Source organism: Peromyscus maniculatus, chromosome 20, assembly GCF_049852395.1.
Source record: "Peromyscus maniculatus bairdii isolate BWxNUB_F1_BW_parent chromosome 20, HU_Pman_BW_mat_3.1, whole genome shotgun sequence".
NCBI classification, from domain to species: domain Eukaryota; kingdom Metazoa; phylum Chordata; class Mammalia; order Rodentia; family Cricetidae; genus Peromyscus; species Peromyscus maniculatus.
In genome coordinates, this window is record NC_134871.1 from 8,675,601 (window position 1) to 8,697,730 (window position 22,130).

Sequence of the window (22,130 nt, forward strand, 5' to 3'; positions counted from 1 at the left end):
CAGCGAAAAGCTGTCACTAACCCTGTGTCTTGCTGGTTCCCACATGAAAAAGACAGTCTGTCACTACATCAGCCACCCCGAGAGCCAAAGATCAAGAGAGAAAAAAATATGTTTTTGATGTTGTTATCCCTCCCAGGAAGAGCAACAGTGGGAGGAAGAATCGCCTCATTCTGTCTTCTTGCTTATGCAAGGGCTGTTCACCATCTCGAGTGGCCTTTTCTCTGGGCCAAGCTCATCACAGTAGCCCTTTCATCAGCTCCTCGCCACAAGCAGCAAGCGATGGAAATATTACTGTCCCTGATGAGTATCAGCATGGGCTCTGGAGACCTGGAGAATTTTATGAGGGACTTGACCACTTAACACACACAGTACAGCTTAGGAGAAGACATGCAAAGAGCCCTGAGAAAACCCAGAAAGGGCTTCCTAAAAAATAAAAAAAAAAACCTTCACTTTAGGCTCTTCACTTTAGGCTCAGGACACTGCGAACCAACCCAACCCAAGCATTTTAGGGTACCCAGCAATACCAGACACAGCAAGATAGGGGGCGCTATAGTGAGGCCGAAGCCCACTGCCATAGGATTTAGGGTCTAAAGTGTGACCTACAAGGTTGGAGAGATGGCTCAGCAGGTAAAGGCACTTTAAAGGACTTTCAAAATCCTAAAATAGGAACTCTGCTACTCAACTCATTAGACATAAGAGTCAACAAGAAAATATTGCAGAATTTGGGAAGGGGTAGGGTGCTTGTCCAGCATGCATGGAGCCCTGGGCTCAATCTCCCGCATGGCAAAATGGCTGTGGTAGTCGAGATAACTATTACCTCAGCAGGTGTCGGCGGTGGGATCAGAAGTTCAACATCACCCTTACCAACACCTCGAGTCGGTAGTCCAGCCTGTGACACATGAGACACTGTCTCCAAAAACTGCTGAACAAGTAGGGAATCTGAGTGACTGTTCACAATCCTCTTTCTTAGTGACTTAGACTAAGGATCAATAGGATCAATAGGGACAGGACACATAGCATAATGCATGTAAAATCTTTTCCAAATTACAAGGTGCTGTTGGAATGTCAGCCTATGTTCTTAAGGGCAGCACAAACACTTGCCAGGAGACTGGGAGGAAAGAAAGGGAAGCTGGTGCAGAGACAACGTTGTTATTAACCAATGGTTAACAAGCAGCATCACGTCCCGTTGTTTCCTCCGACAGCATCCGTGCTGTCTATTATAATGGCTGCTGTGAGTGCACGAAGCCGTGAGAGCTGAGCATTAACGTCTTAACTACACTCCCATCATCAGCGACCCTGAAGGAGGAGTCTGTGTACTAAATATTTAGCAACTCCAGCAACACACGGAGGCGACAGACTGCGTGCGATACAGAGAGAGAGAGAGAAATGTTATGGGGCTCACGAGAGAACTGCCAAGTGTCTTTGTCTTGCATAGATACAGGACCGAAAACAAGGGCGCTGCTCAGCTCTATAAAAGCACTCAGTTCCTCCTCCCAACATGAGCGGCGAAGCTCAGATGGTCCATGCCAGAAGCCCTAGTGGTCCTCTAGTTCTAAAGGAGGAAACAAGAGGATCCGGTCTCCCTGCTTGAAAACGAAAAGCAATTTCACTTTCCACTAGGGATTAACCAACAAGCATCTATTTGTATTTTCGCGGGATCCCTAGAACAGCGAGGATGTCATTAGAGTTATAAAAAACGGGAACCATGTGCAATCATCTATATAACTAGTGGGTAAAAGTAAAATAGTCACACCCTCTTGACCTTGTACACATATGAGGGACTACCCCATACCAAGCAGAGTTGGCATTTGTTCACGCTTGTAGCAGGAGATATTGAGTCTATGTTCCTGGCAAGGAAAAAAAGAAGATATCCATAGAAGAATTTATTTACTCAATGTCTGGCACTTAAAGTTTTTTTTTTTTTTTTTTTTTTTTTTTTTTTTTTTTTTTTGTAGGAAACAGACACTGGCCAGGCATAATGGCACATGCCTTTAATCCCAGTACCTGAGAGTCAGATAGGCAGATCTCTACGAGTTTGAGACAGCTTGGTCTCCATACTAAGTTGCAGGCCAGCTAGGGCTACATAATGAAACCCTGTCTCAACAACAAACAAACAAACAAGAAATACAAGCTGGTCCAGAGTAGCAGTACACACCTGCAATCACAGACTAGGTAGGCTGAGGCAGAAGGGCAGCGGTGAGTTGAAGAGAGAGCATTGCTAATTAGTGAGCACCAGGCCGCTCAGGGCAACCTCGTGAGACTGCATCTCAAAAGCACACAAACTGCCATTATTTTCCTTTCATTTAAGTTACCAATAATGATAAGTTGTGATATTTGCCTAAACGATAATCAAATTCTGTAAGTATGACTATTACAGGGATGGGAACCCTCCCAACACAGTCCACATATATAGATGCTCGTGAATAAAACAAAACAAAAACAAAAAACTGAGACATTGCATATGGTGGTGTGGGCCTGTAAGCCTAGCACTTGGGAAGTTGAGGCAAGAAGACCCCAAGTTTGACAGCAGCCTGAGCTACCTAAGGTTCTGTCAAAGGAGGAACTAGAGGAGAAGGAAGACGAAATGGAGGAGGAGAAAGAGAAGAGGAGATAACTGATCCTGGCCATTAAATGTTTCCTCTGACAGAGGCTGAAGGTTCCAGAGGCACCAGTGGGTGAGGGGTTAGGTGGTCCAGAAAGAGGGAGGCTTTAGGAGATCGCACCCCATTTCCTAAGCACTCTCCTGAGGTCTGGCTTCAAGCAGGAAACCTGAGGATCCAGAGGCATCAGGACAGGATGGAAGAAGTGAAAACGGCCAGAGGATCTCCAAATCCTCACAGCTTTCCAAGTCTTCCCTGGATAAACATTTCTTTCAGAAGTGCTGATAAGGAGCCAAACCAACTTCCGCTCGCTCCTCTGCGTTCCCCTTAAGGAAAGTAAGTTATCTAGCAACAGAAGAAGCACCCCAAATGGAGCTAGCAGGAAGACAACGGGGAGAGTCCCTGGGGTTCATTAAGCATGTAAATTAATCAACTGTTTTGTTCCGGGATAAACAGTGACTCAATAAGTCCTCGTGTACTAGAACAGCGGTTTTGTTTTTCTTAATTAACTTCTCTGGGGGGTGGGGCACGGGTGAAGATCAGCGGACTCTTGAAGGAGTTGGTTCTCCCCTTTTACCACGTGCCTGGGGCCTGGAGACTCTGGCTGTCACACAAGGAAATGAGCGCATCTTTACCCGCCAAGCCTTCTCCGTGGCCCTAGACTAGTGGCTTCTATTGAATCCCTGTCTCTAACTGGTCCGTCTCCATGGGAAAGATGCGATGCTAAGTTACAGCGACCACGTCCTCAGTAGACGCTGTGCTGCTTGGCAGGACGCCACTGTTGGTGCAAAGTCAGCAAATGGTAAACGTTCAACAAATGTGCTGGCTCCCAGCCCCGCTTCTTAGATTTCATGGATGTTTCTCCATCATTTCCTCCTGGTAGTAAACATAGCAAAGGAAAATCTATGCTTCTTATATCCGAGTTGTGTTGTCAGCACTGGAGTAGAAAAGCAGGGGAAATTCAGATATGTGCCTCATATTTAAAAAAAAAAAAAAAGGTTAAACACCCAGTTATCAGAGAATAAAACCGCTTTTACTTGGATTCATTTCTTAGTTACATTTACGATGAGGCAGTACAAGGTCTGAAGCAAAGTTCCTGCCCTATTATCACGACAGTCTGCGGTTAGGCATAAGCTTCAATCCTATTAACCGGAGGGAGGGGAAAAATGCCTCCTTGGTAGCCAAGGTTATTTCTAATTTCTAGAGACGGAAAGGAAGAACTTGACAAAATGAGTTGAAGCGGCTGACCCGCAGGACCTTTCCTTGGATTCTGCAAGGAAAAGCACACTGTCAACTTTTCCAGAAAGTCCACCCGCCTGCGCCTTAATTCCTCCTTAAGTAGCTTTGCTCATACAAAGAGAACCCGCAGCCTTGACGGGGCCTTTTCCGGGTGGAAGTATTTCTTAGAAAGACATCAGAACTCAGGGGATACAAATCGGTCCTTGCCGCTTGAACTAATGCCATTGGCAGCATCTGCCCTTTGCTGACAACTGTGCTTTTCTTCTGTTGGGGTGTGGGAAGGAGAAGTGAGGAAGTCTTGCTGGGCAGCCCTGGCTGCCCAGGGTGGCCTTGACTTTACGGCTTTTGGTGTACTGGGATTACAGGTGTGCACTCCGTCTGACTTATCTTACTGTTCTTACTGAGCACACATGAATGACAGATTTTCCAAATCAGGGGCTGGTAGGGGATGGGGTGACGGAAAGTGAGGGTGTCTCGGGACAGGCTGTCACTGTGGGGCTGTACAGGGAGCAGGATGCTAAAAGCAGACAGTTCCAAAGTTCACGGCAGTATCTCCCAACCTGTGCCTTTTCTAGAGCTACTTTCTTCCTTGGATAGATGCCCCCAGAAGGTATTTTTCCCTAAATTTTACCTTAACCACATTATACACTCAGGGGGGAAGGGCAGGGGCACATCCACTTTGTCATCATTGAAACCAAATGATCTTTTGTGGAGGACATGATTATCCCCCTATCATGCCCTAGCTCTAGAGTACAGCAGCTATTCTGTGTGGGTGGGGATGACCCCATCTCTGTTCCCAAGAGAGATCTTGATTGAGCTAAGTTAGAAGAACAACATCTTCCTCAGTATGATACAGCTATACTGATGTCCATGAATTAAGATAAGCCAAAAAAAAAAGAAAAAAAAAAAGAAAAGAAAGAAAAAAAAAGAAAAATCAATACTCAATGCTTTTGTAGGTGGCTGATAGCAATCAGCCTTGTCTTCAGCCTGTATCAATGCCAGTGGTTCCTGTGTGACATCAGGAGGTCTGGATGAAGATAAAGCTAATGCCCAAAGAGGAGAATTAAGAGCACGGAAGAGGAACAGAACAGGAATTCTAACCAAGCTTCACAGCATCGCTTCATCCAAGAAAACAGTCTGCATATCGCCCCTATGATTTACCAATTACTTAAATACAAATTATGTGTATGGCTGCAAACTATATATCTTGCTCAAAGGTGGGGAAGGTATCATTTATCATGAGCCAAATATGAGTACCATGGCCTGGGAAGGCGGATTCAGGTTATCCTGAATGACTATGGAAGAGGTCAGATGAGCTTTTGTAGTCAATGAACAAAAGTCATGAGCCAACGCCTTTGCGGACATGATGGTGAGAATATCAGGTAGGCGGCGGCGGGTTACAGCAAAGTGGGGAAATCTGTGCTATAGGTCTCAGATGCTGTCTCTGACATTCTTAGCTTTCTGGTTGGTGGACGCTAAGTCTGTTAGGTTAAAACATTCCAAAGGTTTCACCTGATATATAAGGATGTTAGGGCAGACAAAGAAGTTAGTGGTAAATGGCTAGGAAAGAGGCAAGCAGTCTGAGATCATTGTGGTTCTGGGTCATTTCCAACTCTGGAGAATCAAAGTCCTAGTCAATCAGTTGGCATGCAGAATGCTCAAAAACAATGTGGCAGTTTCAGGGAAATTCAGTTTACAAATGTAACATGCACAGTTATATGCCAGAGAATGGAAAGAGGGAGAGCCTTGCATTTAAATTCAAGAAACCAAATTCTCAAATGTATAATCTACATAAATGTGGGAAAACTGTTCATGCCCTGGATCTTTCCATTTTAGAACAGAGATAACTGAATTATTATAAAGAATCAAGGATATAATGTAACAATATACACATAATGCATAGATTAGGACCTGACACTGTCATTCTTATTCAGTAAGTGGCTGCATTGTTCTGTGTTCCAATACCTACTTCTTCACAAACCATCAAGAAAAACATACACCCGGGCTGGGGGAGGTGGCAGGTCTCTGCAGTCACAGATCAGTGGATAAAGTGTCTCCAAGGCAAGCATGAGGGATAAAGTTCAGATCTCTGAAACCTACATAAAGCCAGGTAGCACGGAGCCCTCTTGAAGAGCAGTAACAGAATACCTGAAGCAAGCTGGCTAGTTAGACTAGCTAAAACAAGATCCTGGGTTCAGTTAGAGATGCTACCTCAGTATAGAAAGTAAAACTGACTGAGAAAGATGCTGATGTCAACACTTTGGGCCTCCACACACACCTGTGCACATGCACCACACACTTGTAAATATGTACACACACACAAGCACACACACACGTGGGGAGAACAACACACAAGCAGGATAGCATGAAAAAAGTTTTAAGGCGGCGGTGCATGCCTTTAATCCCAGTACTTGGGAGGCGGAGCCAGGTGGATCTCTGTGAGTTTGAGGCCAGCCTGGTCTACAGAGTGAGTTCCAGGACAGGCACCAAAGCTACTACACAGAGAAATTTTGTCTCAAAACAAACAAACAAAAAAAGGTTTTAAAAAGAAAACTCCGCATCTGCTCCCCTCCTCTACATTGATTACCATCACATTTTGTCCCAAATTCGTCTCAAAGTCCATGAAGGTATTTACACTGTGCCACAGTATTGCCACAAGCTTGTAAGGTCATGACTTCAGTATCAGGATAGCCCAGAACCAGAAGGTCCCCACAGGCCTGCTTTCCCACAGTGTGGATCCAAGGCTTGTAGGTTGTGAGTTGAATTTCTCCTGACCCCCTTGGCCCTGGAAGAGTCTCCTTAGCAGTTATCTTTTCTGTGCTAGAAGGATGGCTTCTTTATGTCCTTCCTTACCACAAACACCCAGCGGATGTGATGATACACACCTATAATCCCAGGAGGTGGAGCCAGAAGGATAAGAAGTTCTAGGCCAGCAGGCTATGGAGACTAAACAGCCAAATGAGCAAAAATAGTTTTTTTTTCCTCCAACAGTTAGCATCTTCTATACTTCTAGTGCTGAGATTTTGAATAACTTAATATCAGTATTCCTCAGCTTTCCTATTCATTGAGTATGCTGAATTATTATTTTTAAGATTTATCTTAATAAAAATAATTTTCTGGTCGGGCAGTGGTGGCACACGCATTAATCCCAGCACTCGGGAGGCAGTGGCAGGCAGATCTTTGTGAGTTCAAGGTCAGCCTGGTCTAGAGAGCGAGATCCAGGAAAGGCACAAAGCTACACAGAGAAACGCTGTCTTGAAAAACCAAAATAATAATAATTTTCTTAAAAAAACAATGTGAATGCATGTGTTTATGTGTGTAGGTATGTGCACATGAAGGTAGGTGTTCTTGGAAGGAGGTGTCAAATCATCTGGAATTGGAGTTTTAGGTGGTTCTGAGCTGCCTAACATGGGTACTGGAAACCAAATCTAGGCTCTTTGCAAATGTAGTATGTGCTTTTAACTGCTGAGCTATTTCTCCAGTCCCAGAATAAAAATAATAACAATAGCAATAATGTACATCCCAATTGTTGGGATTATAGGTACATACCATTATGCACATTGAATGATCAATATTTACTGCGTATCCGTCCACATGTTAAATGATATTTACCATTGCCCAGTCTCATAAACCCCAATTTTCTGAAGACTACATCCCTCTATGAATTTACCATTTCTCAATAAAGAGATTTCTAGGGAAATACCAGCATCAGAAGTCTGTAGAAACAAGGATAGTAAGGAGATCCTAACGAATTCCAGAACCACGAGTACCAGTGTGAGGGTCCAGGGCGATGGGGAACAGATCAAAGCCTTTTCCAACCGCTACCAACCATCTCTGTAGCTGCCATGGGCTTCCCCAGTCTGGAAGCCAGGCTGGCATCCCAAACCTGAGAATATAAACATTATCTTGTTCCTCACTCCCGTGAGTCATTTAGGCTGCAGCTCACCTTTCCTCCCCATCCTAAAAGACGTTATTTAAAGACACAAACAAACAAAAACGGCTCTGTGCAGACCTGAGTAACTTAGGGGTCTCTGGACATTACAAAGGACGCGGCAGCCCCAGTGAGAACAGCTCAAGTTGTTCCTCCTGGCACCCGAAAGGCGAACAGCTGCTTGCCGCCATGTTGCCGTCCACTGAGCCTTCGCCCTGACTCTGTCTCCCCTGTGTCCCCCAACTGTTAGATAACCAACAGAAAGAGTCACCGACGCGGACTTCCACTCGTGATTAAGGATCTCAAATCTGAGAGAAAAAAATGAGGAAACCAGAAAAATGTGCCCACGATGGAGGGAAGTTCTTTTGCCACTTCCTATTTTTCTGAGTCACTAAACTCATGGAAATTCAGCATCTATGACCGAATAGGAAGCAAAAAAACTAAAAGCAAAACACTTCTAACCCAAATGAATACTAGAAATAATGGCAAACTGTCTCCCTTCGTCTTTTGAAGTTTTCATGTTTATTGATTCTAAAACTCAGAGTAGCCCATTAAATATCAAAACTGGCCTGTAAGAAAAGTAATCACAAATATATCATTCATAAACAATGAACATTCATTCATTGAATTCATCAGCCTTTTTTTTTTTCATCCAGGCTATCAGTTGAACCCAGAGTCTCATGTAGACTAGAAAAGTACTCGTATCCAGTAAACTACATATTTAGCCCACTTGATTCTTGTGTGTGTGTGTGTGTGTGTGTGTGTGTGTGTGTGTGTGTGTGTGTGATGTGTCTGTAAGTGCACATGTACATGTATGTGCATCTTTATATAGGCCAGAAATCAATGTTGAGTATTTTTCCTCAATTACTCTCAACCTTCTTTTTCTTTTTTAAACATAATTTTTTTAAACATATTTATTGATTCTTTGAGAATTTCACATCATGCACCCCAATTCTGCTCATCGACCAGTCCCCCCATATCCTCCCTTCACCCTTGAAGTGTTCCCCCAAAAGAAAATTTAAAAAAATTATAACCAAACCAAACAAACAAATAAACAAAAACCTTTCCGCTCCTCCATCTTTCCTGCCTCCCCACACCTCTTCATTCGTCTTCGTGGCCCTGGGAGCCTGGCTGAGTCACACAGTCCACCCTTTTGTCCAGCCAGCCCCTGGGAGCCTGGCTGTGTCACACAGTCCACCCTTTTGTCCAGTCAGACTTACTTGCAAATGTTCACTGCAATGAGTCGTTGGTCTGGTTTAAGGCCTCCTCAACCTTATTTCTCTAGACAAGAGGTCTCTCTGAATTTGGGGCTCACTAATTTGACTGGCTGGTCAACCATGCCCAATGATCTCCTCTCTGAGCTGGGATTACACAGATGCATGGCATTTTACCTGGGGATCCGATCTCTGGTCCTCAGGCTTATATGACAAGCACTTGACTGATTGAACCATCCTCCTATCCTATGAAGTCATTTATTTTATTTTATTTTATTTTATTTTATTTTATTTTATTTTATTTTATTTTATTTATTTGTTTGTTTGTTTGTCTATTTATTTAGGTTTTTCGGGACAGGGTTTCTCCATGTAGTTTTGGTGCCTATTCTAGATCTCACTCTGTAGAACAGGCTGGCCTTGAACTCACAGAGATCCGCCTCGCTCTGCCCCCCTCCCAGTGCTGGGATTAAAGGCGTGAGCCTCCACTGCCCAGCTTAAACCCCATTTAAAAAAAAAAAAAAAATTTAAAGTACACACAAAAACAACTGCAGGACCCGGAAGATGGCTCAGCAGGTAAAAAAGTATTTGCCATGCATTGCTGGAACCCATACCTGATGCCCAAAAGTTGTTCTCTAACTTCTACATGCACTCAATGGCACAAACATGCTCTCACTCAAACACATATACCCCCTACACACACACACACACACACACACACACACACACACACACACACACAGGAATAAAGTAAAAGTTTAAAACAACAGCTACATAGGAGAACAACTTCGTGAATGTTCACTGAGTGCTTACTAGGTAACTTCCCTTTCCTGGTGGTCTTGCATGTGACAAAGTTCTTCGGCATGCTCTCCCTCCCTATACTGAGGGCCTTCTACTGTCCCGGCATTGTGCCCCTGGCTCTCATAGCTAACTTATGAGGAGACGAGACACAAGTGTCTGTTGGCATGCTGGAAAAGCCTCTCACCTGACGACAATTACTCTACTCTTGCCACCTGTGCAGTCCAGACAGGAAAAACTGAGGGGACAAAGGCAGAGCAAGGAGCCCCTTCCCTGAGGGTCTCTCTAAATCTCATCAGCTGAGTCAAGATTTCAAGGACAGTTGACAAAAACTGCCGTAAAGATTGCCGACTTAAGAGACTTACTTTTTTGTAGAGAGATTTCCAACAAGAATGCTAAAATAGCCGGGCGGTGGTGATGCACGCCTTTAATCCCAGCACTCGGGAGGCAGAGCCAGGCGGATCTCTGTGAGTTCGAGGCCAGCCTGGGCTACAGAGCGAGTTCCAAGAAAGGCGCAAAGCTATACAGAGAAACCCTGTCTCCAAAAACCAAAAAAAAAAAGGTTAAAATAAGCCGGGCCAGTGGTGGTGCACACCTTTAATCCCAGCACTCGGGAGGCAGAGGCAGGTGGATCTCTGTGAGTTCAAGTCCAGCCTGGGCTACAGAGCGAGTTCCAGGACAAGCTCCAAAGCTACACAGACAAACCCTGTCTCAGGAAGAAAAAAAAAAAAAAGAATGCTAAAATGGCAAGGGGTGTGCTGAAGTCCTAAGCTAGTTTATAACCTCAGGGCTGGTCTGACTCCTTTCCCAGATGTAAACCTACAATTTTCTGGGAACCTCACAAACTATAAACAGACTATAAAGAAGACTTTTGTTTATAGTAAAACTATTTTAGCTTCCTTTGCAACCCCTGTGCCCTAGGTTTACCTTAGCAGCTGTAAACCTATCCAATGCACACCAGGAACCAGCCCCAGATCATTCACTCTCCTTAGCAACACTTTCCGATGTAACTTCAGAACCCACCGAAGTCACACACACGGTCATTGCTAAGACACTCAAGCTGCTGCCTGAGATTCCCACAGCTGTGCTCTTGGGTATGTACTAGGCTTCCTAAGGGCCTCTCCTTCTATTAATGCCCATGCTTAAACCAATGTCAAAATCTCTTATGAATAAACTCTAATTCTGTTTCACGCCAACTCGTCCAGAAGTTCATTTCTGTGGCAAAGTGAAGAATCCAACTTCGTTTGGTAGAAGTCTCTGAAAGAACTCATCAGTCTGTTATAGGCAGCAGGACATCATTGCCGTTAATGTATTATCTATTTAATTTTTTTGAATCAAGGTTCTACTCTGTAGTTCCAGGCTGGTCTGGAACTCACAGAGATCCACCTGCCTCTGTCTCCCAAATATTAGGATTAAAAGTGTGTGCCACAGACCCCAGTTTTGTCTTTACTACAGCCTACTGGCTTCCTTTCTGCTACTCTGCCCAGTAGACCTAAGTGTTAAGACTTATGGTCACCTCTAAGGGTTCCTCTGGGACCTTCTGAAGGTCCCTAAGGAAGGGGCAAGTTCCTTGGGTTCAAATTCAACAGATTTCAAAGACCCTTAGAACATGCCTGTGGGATTCTCGGGAACCAGTTGGAATGTCTTTACAATACCCATATATGTGTCTTCGGTAGGTTCTGAAGTTACATTTGAAAGTTCTACTACTTTGTTTCTGTCATAGAAGGAGTAACATTATAGAAAATGAGCAAGCTGTATTTATATATTTAGGATACACACATACACAGCACCATCAAAAACAATAACAATTAAAGAAAAAGAGAGAGGCAGGAAGGAAGGAAGGAAGGAAGGAAGGAAGAAAGAAAAGAAAGGAAGTGCTACTAGGGGATCTAAGTGAGATCATGGCTAGTTCCTGGTGTACAGTGAATAGGATCATGGCTGATATGATAACCCTAGGTCACAATTCTCCCCCGCCACCCAGACAGGGTTTCTCTGTGTAGCTTTGTGCCTTTCCTGGATCTCAGTCTGTAGACCAGGCTGGCCTTGAACTCACAGAGATCCGCCTGCCTCTGCCTCCCGAGTGTGCACCACCACCGCCCTTCTTTCTCTTTTTCCGAGACTGTGTGCTCTAATTCCTTCTTCTCTTATCTGAGCTATCTGAGCATCCTCTTTGGCGCTATTTTGCACGCAGCCAGCCAGGCATCCCAGGATTCTGGAGGTTACGGGGAGAAGATTATGGAATTTAAGAACTACATGGTGAGAGCCTTCCTCAAACAGAGGAATGAATAAAGGAAAGGAACCTTAAGAGAACCATTCAGTATTTAGTGATCAGTCTCTCTTTCAGTCTCTCTTTCAGTCTCTCTCTCTCTCTCTCTCTCTCTCTCTCTCTCTCTCTCTCTCTGTGTGTGTGTGTGTGTGTGTGTGTGTGTGTGTGTGTGTAAAGGCAACAGCAAGAGGGTAAGAGTTTGGGAAAGCAGTCTGTTACAGAAAAAAAGCAAGTACATCCCACGGTTTAAAAGAACTACAATTGCCTACAACTTAGCTAAAACTCACTGCTTTGTAGAAGCAGCCATTAGGGACTGACTGCCCATGCTTGCTCCAGATAAAAGACAATAACTGAAAAGTTTGCAACACTGTCTTAGTTTAGGTTGTTATTGCTGTGAAAACACACCATGACCACAGAAACTCTTATAAATAAAACGTTTAATTGGGTGACTCCCTTACGGTTTCCGAGGTTTGGTCCATTATCATCAGGACAGGAAGCTTGGCGGCGTGCAGGCAGGTGCGGTGCTGGTAGCTAAGAGTCCTACATTTTGCAGGCAACAGGAAGCTGACTGACACTGGACAGTATCCTGAGCATAGGAAACCTCAAAGCCCACCCCCACAGTGACACACTTCCTCCAATAAGGCCATACCCACTCCAACAAAGCCACACCTCCTAATAGTGCCACTCCCTATGAGATTATGGGGGCCAATTACATTTAAATGACCACATTCCACTCCCTTAAGCTTGTAACAGTATCATAATGCAAAATTCATTTAGTCCAACTTCAAAAGTCCCCATAGTCTAGAACAGTCTCAACAATGTTGTAAAGTCCAAAGTTCAAAGTCTCTTCTGAGATTCATGAAATCTTTTAATTGTGATCACCTGTGAAAGTTAAAATCAATAAGCAGATCACATACATATAATAGCACAGGATATACGTTACCATTCCAAAATGCAAGGAAAGGAGCATATGAGGAAATACTAGACCAAAGCAAGGTCAAAAACCAGCTGGGTAAACTCCAAATTGTGCATCTCCATGTCTCATGTCAAAATGCTCTTCAGATCTTCCATTTTGTTTATCTTTGTTGACTGCAACACATTTCTTTCCCTTGGGCTGGCTTTACTCCCTGTTAGCCACTCTCCTTAGCAGGGTATTCCACAACGCTGGCATCTCTAACATCTTAGATTCTCCAAGACAATCCAGGGTTCAACTGCAGAGCTTCATGCAATGGCCGCTCTACTAGGCTGCCATTCAGGGACACCCCTGACACATGCCTGGCCTCAGTGGCTTTTTTCCAAAACTCCTCCTTTCTTCTCTCCCTAACTCTAAAGCAAAAACTATGTGGCCAAAGCTGCCAAGTTCTGCTGCTTGCTGGGGCTGGAACAAGGGCCTCCTTGTTCAGTTACATCTTCACCAACTTTCTGACTTTCACTGCCTAAGCTTGGCTGTCCTGAAACTCTTGCTCTATAGACCAGGCTGGCCTCAATCTCAAGAGATCTGCCAGCCTCTGCCTTGGGAGTGCTGGGATTAAATGTGTGCCCCACCACACCCAGCCCTAAGCTTTTCTTTAAGTCCTTTTCACAGGTTGGAAACTTAGCTGGATAAGGTCTTGCCCTGAGTCACCACTCCCTTTATTCCATTTCTTAATCCATGTATCTCCTTGAACACGGGATTTAGCTACATTCCACTTCTTGGAGCTCTTTTTCTCCTCAAAGTCTACTTTTTGTAATTTACCTTTCTCAGCTTGCTCCTTTTCATTATAAATCTTCACTAGAGTTACCACTAATAACCACACGACAGAGTACATATTAGGCTGTTTTGAGATTTTTTTTTCTTTCTGCCAATGGAATAATCCAAAACTCTTCACTTTAGCCTCAGGCAGACTTTTCGGACAAGGGCAAAAGGCAGCCACGTTCTTCACCAAAATATCACAAGAATGATCCCTAGGCAACATACTAAAATTCTCCCCTGAAACCTCCTGAATGAGCCCCTGATAGTTGAAATAATTCTTAGTACCCCTGTCTTCCATGCTCCTCCTAGTATGGCCCATTAAGCAGTGCTTAAAGCATCCCACTGCTTTCATAACCCCAAGTACCAAAGTCAAAATTCTCAGTATAGTCTTAATTAAATTGCCCTCTCTACCCATTCCAAGCTCATGGGCAGTGGAACCCACTCTGTTTATCTTTGCATTTAAATGACTACGGATTTAGCATTCACACAGTCCAAGTCAGTCAAAATCATGTGGCATGGAAGACTCACTTTAATATCAGTGGACAAAAGGAAAAAAAAATCTGTTTCATCAAAACACAAATACTTCCAGGAGTAGATCAGATTTCCACAGACAATTTGCAAAAGTTGTCATACTAGAATGTGAGAGTCTCAGATACATGAGTTTTGAAAATGTTTTAGCATAATATATATAACTTTTTGTGTGATGTATGTGTGTGTGTGGTCCCTGTACAGGCAGAGGCCAGAGGAATATATTGGGTGTCCTGCTCTTAGTTTTTTTTTTTCTTTGAGATAATGATCCTCCTGTCTCCATCCCAACAGAGCTGGAGTTATAGGTTTGCATGCAAACACAGCCAGTTTTTAACATGGATACCAGAGAGCTGAACTCGGGTCCTGGCGCTTGGGCACCAAATATTCTTCTTACCACTGAGGGGCTTCTTTAGCCCTAGAACCATCATTCCTGGCCCTCTGTCATCACTACTCAGGAAGAGCAATTAAACTCCACGTAAGGGCACAGATTCTCAACTCCACCACTTCCTGTGTGAATGAATAACCTCTAGCCAGTTAGTTTAAATGTACAGTGTTCTCCTCTGTAAAGTAAGGGTGATAGGACGTGTTAGGGACATTAATGACACTAATATGTCAGGCCCGGTGACTCACACCTGAGTCTTATCACTTGGGAAGATTGCTATAAGATTGTTCAAGGTCAAGTTCAAGATCAGTTTGGGCTACATGTCTCAAACAACAACAACAACAAAAAAAAAAAAATAAAAGCATTAATATTCAAAGCACTTAGAAGAGTCCTTCACAAGTAAAAATAATGTCATATAAACATCATCATCATTATTATATTTATTACTTTCTTAAGATAGGACCCAGGCTGACCTCTAACTTACTATGTAGCCCAGACGGTTCTTGAACCCTGGGATCTCTTGCCTTCTTTCTAGCGCTAGAATTATAGGCTGGTAGTGTTGTTTTTATTGTATTTCCTACCATAACTACCAAGAGATAGTACTGTGGAACTTCTTTGACAATACACAGAAATGCAAACCTTTCTTTATAAGTATTTCTGGGACCAGCCTTTTAAAAAAACATGAGGTGGAATTTAGATGTTATTATTGGTGTCAGAGTTGAGACAATGGATTCACATAAAATAAAACATAATAATAAAATAAAATAACTAATGTGGTGATAATCTAATTGTACTGAATTATTATTTTGATTGTATGTTAATAAATAAAGTTGTCTGGGAGTCAGAGCTATTAGAGCCATAGCAAGAGTGTGGCGGTGGTGGCACATGCCTTTAATCCCATAGATATCTGTGTGTTCAGGGTCAGAGCTATTAGAGCCATAGCAAGACTGTGGCGGTGGCGGCACACGCCTTTAATCCCATAAGATCTGTGTGTTCAGGGATACAGCCAGCATTGGAGACATATGCCTTTAAGACCTAGGGGGCTGTACATTCAGACAGTGACGAGGCAGTCATGTGTTTGGGTTTACAACCAATGAGAAGGCAGAACAACATACTTTAAAAATACGAACCGACAGGAAGTAGGTCTCTTTTCGCGAAGCTGGGACAGCAGGAGGAAGGGTGAGATTTTAGCTCTGAGCTCTGACTTCTCGGCTTTCTCTTTTACATTGTTTCTGTGTTTCTTATTTAATAAGACGGTTGGTTACATCTACAAACTAAGGATCTGAAAAATCATAGAATAAAATACGACTGATGTAAGTGATTGGTATGTGGCTGATAATCTTCAAATCAGAAACATTCTGAGCTTTTCCTGAGACATCTTTCTCTGTTCTGACATCAGTAAGACATTGGAGTGTGTGTGAACTGTTAACACCATCTAGCATGTCAACAATGTCACATTTCCAAATTAGTGATAACTTTTATTGTATTCTTTTGGCCAATTCAAAAGCTTTAAGCAGGGGCAAGGAGATGTCTCAGGTTTAAGAGTGCTTGATGCTCTTACAGAGGACCCGAGTTTGCTTCCCAGCACAAGCTTCCAGCAGATCACAGCCACTTACAAGTCCCATTCCAGGAGGAGTCAACACTTCTGGCCTCCTCAGTCACCTGCACCCACATGCACGCGCGCGCGCGCGCGCACACACACACACACACACACACACACTTAAAAATAAAACACATCTTTTTTTTTAAGTGTTAGTCTCTCACAGAGTATAGCCATACAGCTTTTATAATTGTCCAAGTATTCAATTTCCCAGAAAGGCATATTTCCTTTTCTTTTCTCTACCTCCATTCTGAGCCTGCTTTCCCTCTCCTTCTATGATGTACTCCATGGCTATGTTGTCACTTCCTGTCTCCACCTCCCAAGCACTGCAATTGCAGGCATGCGCCACCACACCTGGCTCCAAATGCATCTTTAAGATGAAAAAAAACGTGGAAAAGAACTGGGCAAGATGACCCATCAAGCGGAACTCAAGCCTGGTGCTTGGGCTGAGAACAGGGTGGGTAGACTCTAAGTCCTAGGGAAGAAACTACTATTATTATCCTGCTAAAAGGACATAAGATTAAAATCCTCCCTAAGGACTCATCTTTTTTTTTTTTTTTTAAGATTTATTTATTTATTATGTATACAGCATATATGACTGCCGGCCAGAAGAGGGCACCAGATCTCATTACAGATGGCTGTGAGCCACCATGTGGTTGCTGGGATTGAACTCAGGACTTCTGGAAGAACAGTCAGTGCTCTTAACTGCTGAGCCATCTCTCCAGCCCCCTAAGGACTCATCTTAATACCCATATATCAAGGCAGCCCTTAACCCCCATTGATGCTTCTTTCAGTAGATGGTGATCAATGCACGGACTCACACTGGTCAGTGTGCAGAGACTAAGAGACGGTGGGCGGAGTGCTCAGCCCCAGATTCGATATCTGTCACACCACCTACGCTCATGGTTCAGGTATCATGGAGGAAGAGCCAGAGGGAGAGAGAGAGGCTACACCAGAGACTTCTGAAGATGTGGCAGCCCACTGCACTCATGAGCAACTCACAGTAGCCATGACTGTGCAAGACCCACACAAGCTCAAGCTACCTAAAAAATCCCACCGAGGATGGGGGAGGGGCTCACGAAATCCTCCTCCCCCACCCCCAGCTGAGGAACTATTGTCAGTTTATGGCTGCTTGGGGAGGGAGACTCAGTTTTCTTCAGTGATGCAGCCCCAGGGGGATTACCCATGCCAAATTCTGGCAGAATTAAGTGGACTCGGCTTAAAAAAGAATACTTGAAATTGGGAAGGAAAAAAAAAATGGGGGAATCTATGGGAGAGTTAAAGGGGAGAAGAGGGGGTGGATTTGATCAAAACATATTATGGGCACATATAAAATCCTCAAACAATTAAAATAAAAAAGATCTGGGCAAGGAAGGGAATTCTTTTAAGATGAAGGAAGAGCGTGAAGGGAATTAGGAGAAGGTCCTACTGGAAAAGAAAGCAGAGTGTGTATGTGGTAACTTCTGTTGTCCTTATGCAACCAACTGCAAAAAAGTGTCGGCACCATGCAGCCAGCCCCCAGCTCTGCGGCGGGAACTCCCAGATCACAACAGTCTTCCCGACTCACTGCTTTTTTTGTACACAGGTCTTTCTATGTTGGACCCCACTTGATCCAACAACACAACCTGATGGTGGAGGGTCTTATCCCCAGTCTACCGGGAAAGGGGCTAAGCAAGGGCTGCTGGGGTTCACCGGCTTGCCCCCAAGAGAACACACTACAAAAATAGAAAAGAAAAGGAGGTAGGCATGGTCGCTCCCCACCGATAATCCCAGAACTTGGGAGGCTGAGGCAGAAGGATGTCTGTCATAAGTTCTAGGCCACACTGGGCTATGAATGTATAGAGTACAGCCCTGTCTCCAAAGAGTGGAAAAGAAGTTGAACAGAAATCAAGCTGGAATGCTGGGATTAAAGGCGTGTGCCGCCACTGCCCGGGTGATTTCCTCCCTTTTCATCACCTGCCCCTTTCTGTGAAGACCCAGAAGTAATGGAACAGTAGAAAGACAAAGACTGGGTGACCTGCAGTGGGTGTGAAGCAGTCAGAGGCAGAAAACGTGGTCCCCACTAAATGTCAGGAATCCTACAAGATGAGGACAGTTGGAAGAGAAGAATCCATTCTGGCAGTGACAGTCAGGATGGCCAGACACCTGGCCCTCCATTAATTAGGACACCAGGCATATGGCCACTTCAGTCACTAAAGTCTAAATATTATGTAACTTTGCCACCCAGGCTGGCCTCAAACCTCACTGTGTACCCAAGGGTTTTGAACCCGTTCTGCCTCTAACTCCAGAAGTGCTGGAATTATAGACACGAGCCACTATGGCGAGGCTGAGAGATGGCTCAGTAGAAAAAGGTGCTTGCTGTGAACTCCTGGCAACCTGAATTTGATCCTGGAACTTATGTAAACACGGAAGAAACAGCTCCTGAAATATGTCCTTCGACCTCTACATTGGCACTGCTGTACACCTAACCCCCACACATAAGAATTATTTATGTTGGGCAGTGGTGGCCCATGCCTTTAATCCCAGCACTCAGGAGGCAGAGCCAGGTGGATCTCTGTGAGTTTGAGGCCAGCCTGGGCTACCAAGTGAGTTCCAGGAAAGGCGCAAAGCTACACAGAGAAACCCTGTCCTGAAAAACCAAACCAAAAAAAAATTATTTAATTGCTTTAAAATAGTTGAAATAAAAGCGAAATTGAATTCTTCAAATCAATTTTAAATGGTTAATATTTGCTCAGTTTTTTTTTTTTTTTTAAAGATAGGGCCTTGCTGGCCTAGTACTTACTATATAGGCTAGGGTAACTTCAAACTTGTAATTCTCTGGTCCCCATCCCCCAAGAGCTGGGATTGCAGGTGCATACCATCATACTCAAATGTGGATGTGACATCTCAGCCCTTCCCCAAACTGAAACAGTGTCTTTTAAATCCCCCTTCTCTAAAGAGGATACTGAGGCAAGAGAGGAAGTCAGTTGTCCCAAAGTCACAGAAGTATCACATGGTGGAGACATAGGGAGAAAACCCACAGCAGTCTGGTCTTACATCCTGTGCTCTTATCAACCACCCAGACCTTCTACATTTTACCAGCCTGGAAGTCAAGTATGATTATTGCGCAGAGACCTGTAACACCAATTCATTCCAGCAGGCCCCTGAAGATTGCTCACTAATGCAGGAAGCCCGAGTCAGATTCTCAAAAGCACCCCAAGAAATATTTTCATCTTCATGGCTACTTTACAGATGAGGAAGTAGCTCAGACGAGAACATTCATTTGTCCAAGCTCGGCTACACTGGCGAATGACCACATGGTGTGTATCAACACCTGTGTAGGGACTAACTCCACGTAATCCACGGAATTAACACTGCAAGGTAAATTCCACTGTTAACTCATCCTTCTCACCTAAAGAGCTTGTCCAAGGCCCTATTCTAACTATGCAAAGGGCAAGGCCAGGATTCAGTCTGGCTCAAAGTCCTCCTCAAAACAAAGTCATGGTAACACTTGGCTACATGGAGGAGGAACAGAAATTCCAACCCAGATCTAACCCGGGGTCAGAACCTATTTCCCCTTAGGTCTGCAGAACTGTGGCTGGAAAGCCTGCAAAGTGCTTTCTCTGGGGAAGGTACATTTAAGGAGCAGCATCTTGAAGGAGGACGTGCTTTGGGGACACAATCATGTTAGTAAAAGAAATAAAAAGTAAGGAATCCCCATCCCAGGGAAGCTTTTCCAAACAGCAATGCAGTAAATGAGCAAGGCATTAAACTATTAAGAAAATCAGATTAAATCAGATAAGCTTTACATCATCTTCTTCATTAAAACATACACTTGATGAAGGAAAACAGGTTTTTAATTCCCTGTCATTTCAGCCACACACTTGAAATTCAACAGGGAACCAAAATGCGTAATTTTCCTTCTGTCTCACTAGCCGATCATCCCGACTTTGAACAGCTACTTCCTCAAACTGAGCCCTGCAAAGCCCAGTGGTTTACCAGACCTCCAGGGACCTTCGCAAAAAATTCTCCTTCAAGTCTTGAAATAGACATTTAGAAACCGAAATAAGCCAGGAAAGAAAAAAAAAAAATCAAGCCAAGAACCAGGGGGAACTAGCGCACCTCTTTCTGGTTCGTTTTGGCAAAAAACGCCGCAGAGCCGGATTCATTCTAACTGGCCATCTGATTTATGACCACAATATCTGCAGCTGCGGAAGCACAACTCTCAAGCCTATGCCCGAGAAAAAAAGGGAACAGGAAGCGATGGGAATAGCGAGGGAGCCCTGGAGGTCAGTGCTTGTTCCTGGATTTGTAAGATTGGGCAAGTGATAATTCTAGGAAAAAGTGCGGGGCGATCGGCCAACTCCAGGGTCCCAAACCTGGGCCCCGAACAAGGTACTTTCACGCCCCCTTGTGGACCCAAGTGACAACTGACGACGTGCCAATTAAGGGAGAGGTAAAGGGCTCAGACACGTTCTCCCAAGACGAGCCTTCAGCGCAACCCCTCAAGGGACTCGCAGAGATCCGCCCAGTTTTACATATAAGTAAACTGAGGCTCAAGGAAGGGAAGCATGCCTTGTTCCCAAAAAAGGAAAGCTGAACTGAAGGCAATCGTGAAGCTAGTGCCTTTTATCTGGACCTTCAGGGGCTGGGGTCCGATCCGACTCTTCTTTTCGAACCGAGCAGGCTCCAGGCTGTCATCAGGGAAACCTGGCACGGGGTCGGCGCGCACTGAGTGGTGGCGAGTCCGCGGGACGCAGGGCTGCAGAAGCCCAGCAAGGTAGGGCGCAGCCTGCACCATGCGTTCCCGGTTCCCCGGCATCGGTCCCTGCAGCCTTCCTGAAGCTGCTCGTCCCGGGGCTGCAGCCGCCCGGCACTCGCGCGGCTGGAACCAACCATCCCACGCGCCCGCCACGGTCCCGGCGCCCCGCGAGCCACCGAGCCTGCCACGAGCCAGCTCGCTCGTGCTCTCCGGTCCGCGGCGGGCACCGCTAGCAGTGCAACCAGCCGGGAGCCCACCGACCGAGCGCCTCTCCTTACCGGAGCTGCTCCCCGGTCACCAGGACTTCAGCCATGCGTTCCAGCTCTCTCTGGTGCGCCCCGCCACTCCCGCTGGTGTTGCTGTCGCTGCCACCGCTGCTGCCGCCGCCGCTGCTGCCCTCCTCCATGCTCCCGACCGCGCGGCTGCCACTCTGCCTTTGCCGTCCCGCCGGGTGCCTGGCGTTCGGATCAGGCTGCCCTCGCGAAGCCGCCCCGGCCATCTTTGTTCCTGGCGGCCCCGTGGCTCAGACGCGATTGGCTGGTGAGGGAATCCCTGCAGGCAGGCTGAAGATTTCGGCGAGTCCGGCCCTGGAACTTCGGCGTGGGGGCGTGGCCTGGCCGCTCTCGTGGCCCGGGGGCGGGGCCAAGGAGAAAAATATAAACACCAAGGCGGGGCAGTGAGCTGTGCGCTTCTTGAGGAGGTTGAGTGTTTCTCTTTATATTCCTTTTTTTTTTTTTTTCACTTCCAAACTCGTGCTGGGGAATTTTGCATTTTTATTGTACTTTCCGTAGCCGTGTTGCAGAGACTAAAAATGAGAACAATCGAGGATGTCGCTGAAGGGCATTCCGCTCTTTCTGACCACTTTCCCTGTGGACAACCTTACAGTGGAGTCAGTAAAGCATCTTGGCCTGCGGTTCAAAAAGACTAAGAATCTGGCCTCATGGCTGTGATCTCCTACCTAAATGCCCTTAATCCCTTCTTGCAATAATTGTTGCTAGCACCTGTCGACACCTGGTGCGTTCAAGATGTTTCACGTAGGTTGTTGCCTTGCTTAATTTCCAGAAGATCATAATCTGAGCATTGCCTTCCTTTAACATGGAGA

General features: G+C 45.1%; 1 protein-coding gene across 1 annotated transcript in view; it reads right to left on the reverse strand.

Annotated features, from left to right (window-relative positions):
• Nucleotides 1-21,580, reverse strand: part of Deptor (DEP domain containing MTOR interacting protein) — a 161,746-nt gene extending 140,166 nt beyond the window's left edge. The window contains exon 1 of the mRNA XM_006982386.4: nucleotides 21,307-21,580. Within this exon, the coding sequence (XP_006982448.2) occupies nucleotides 21,307-21,527 (221 nt within the window). The 5' untranslated portion in view covers nucleotides 21,528-21,580. The remainder of the gene's footprint in view (nucleotides 1-21,306) is intronic.
• Nucleotides 21,581-22,130: the final 550 nt, after the last annotated feature.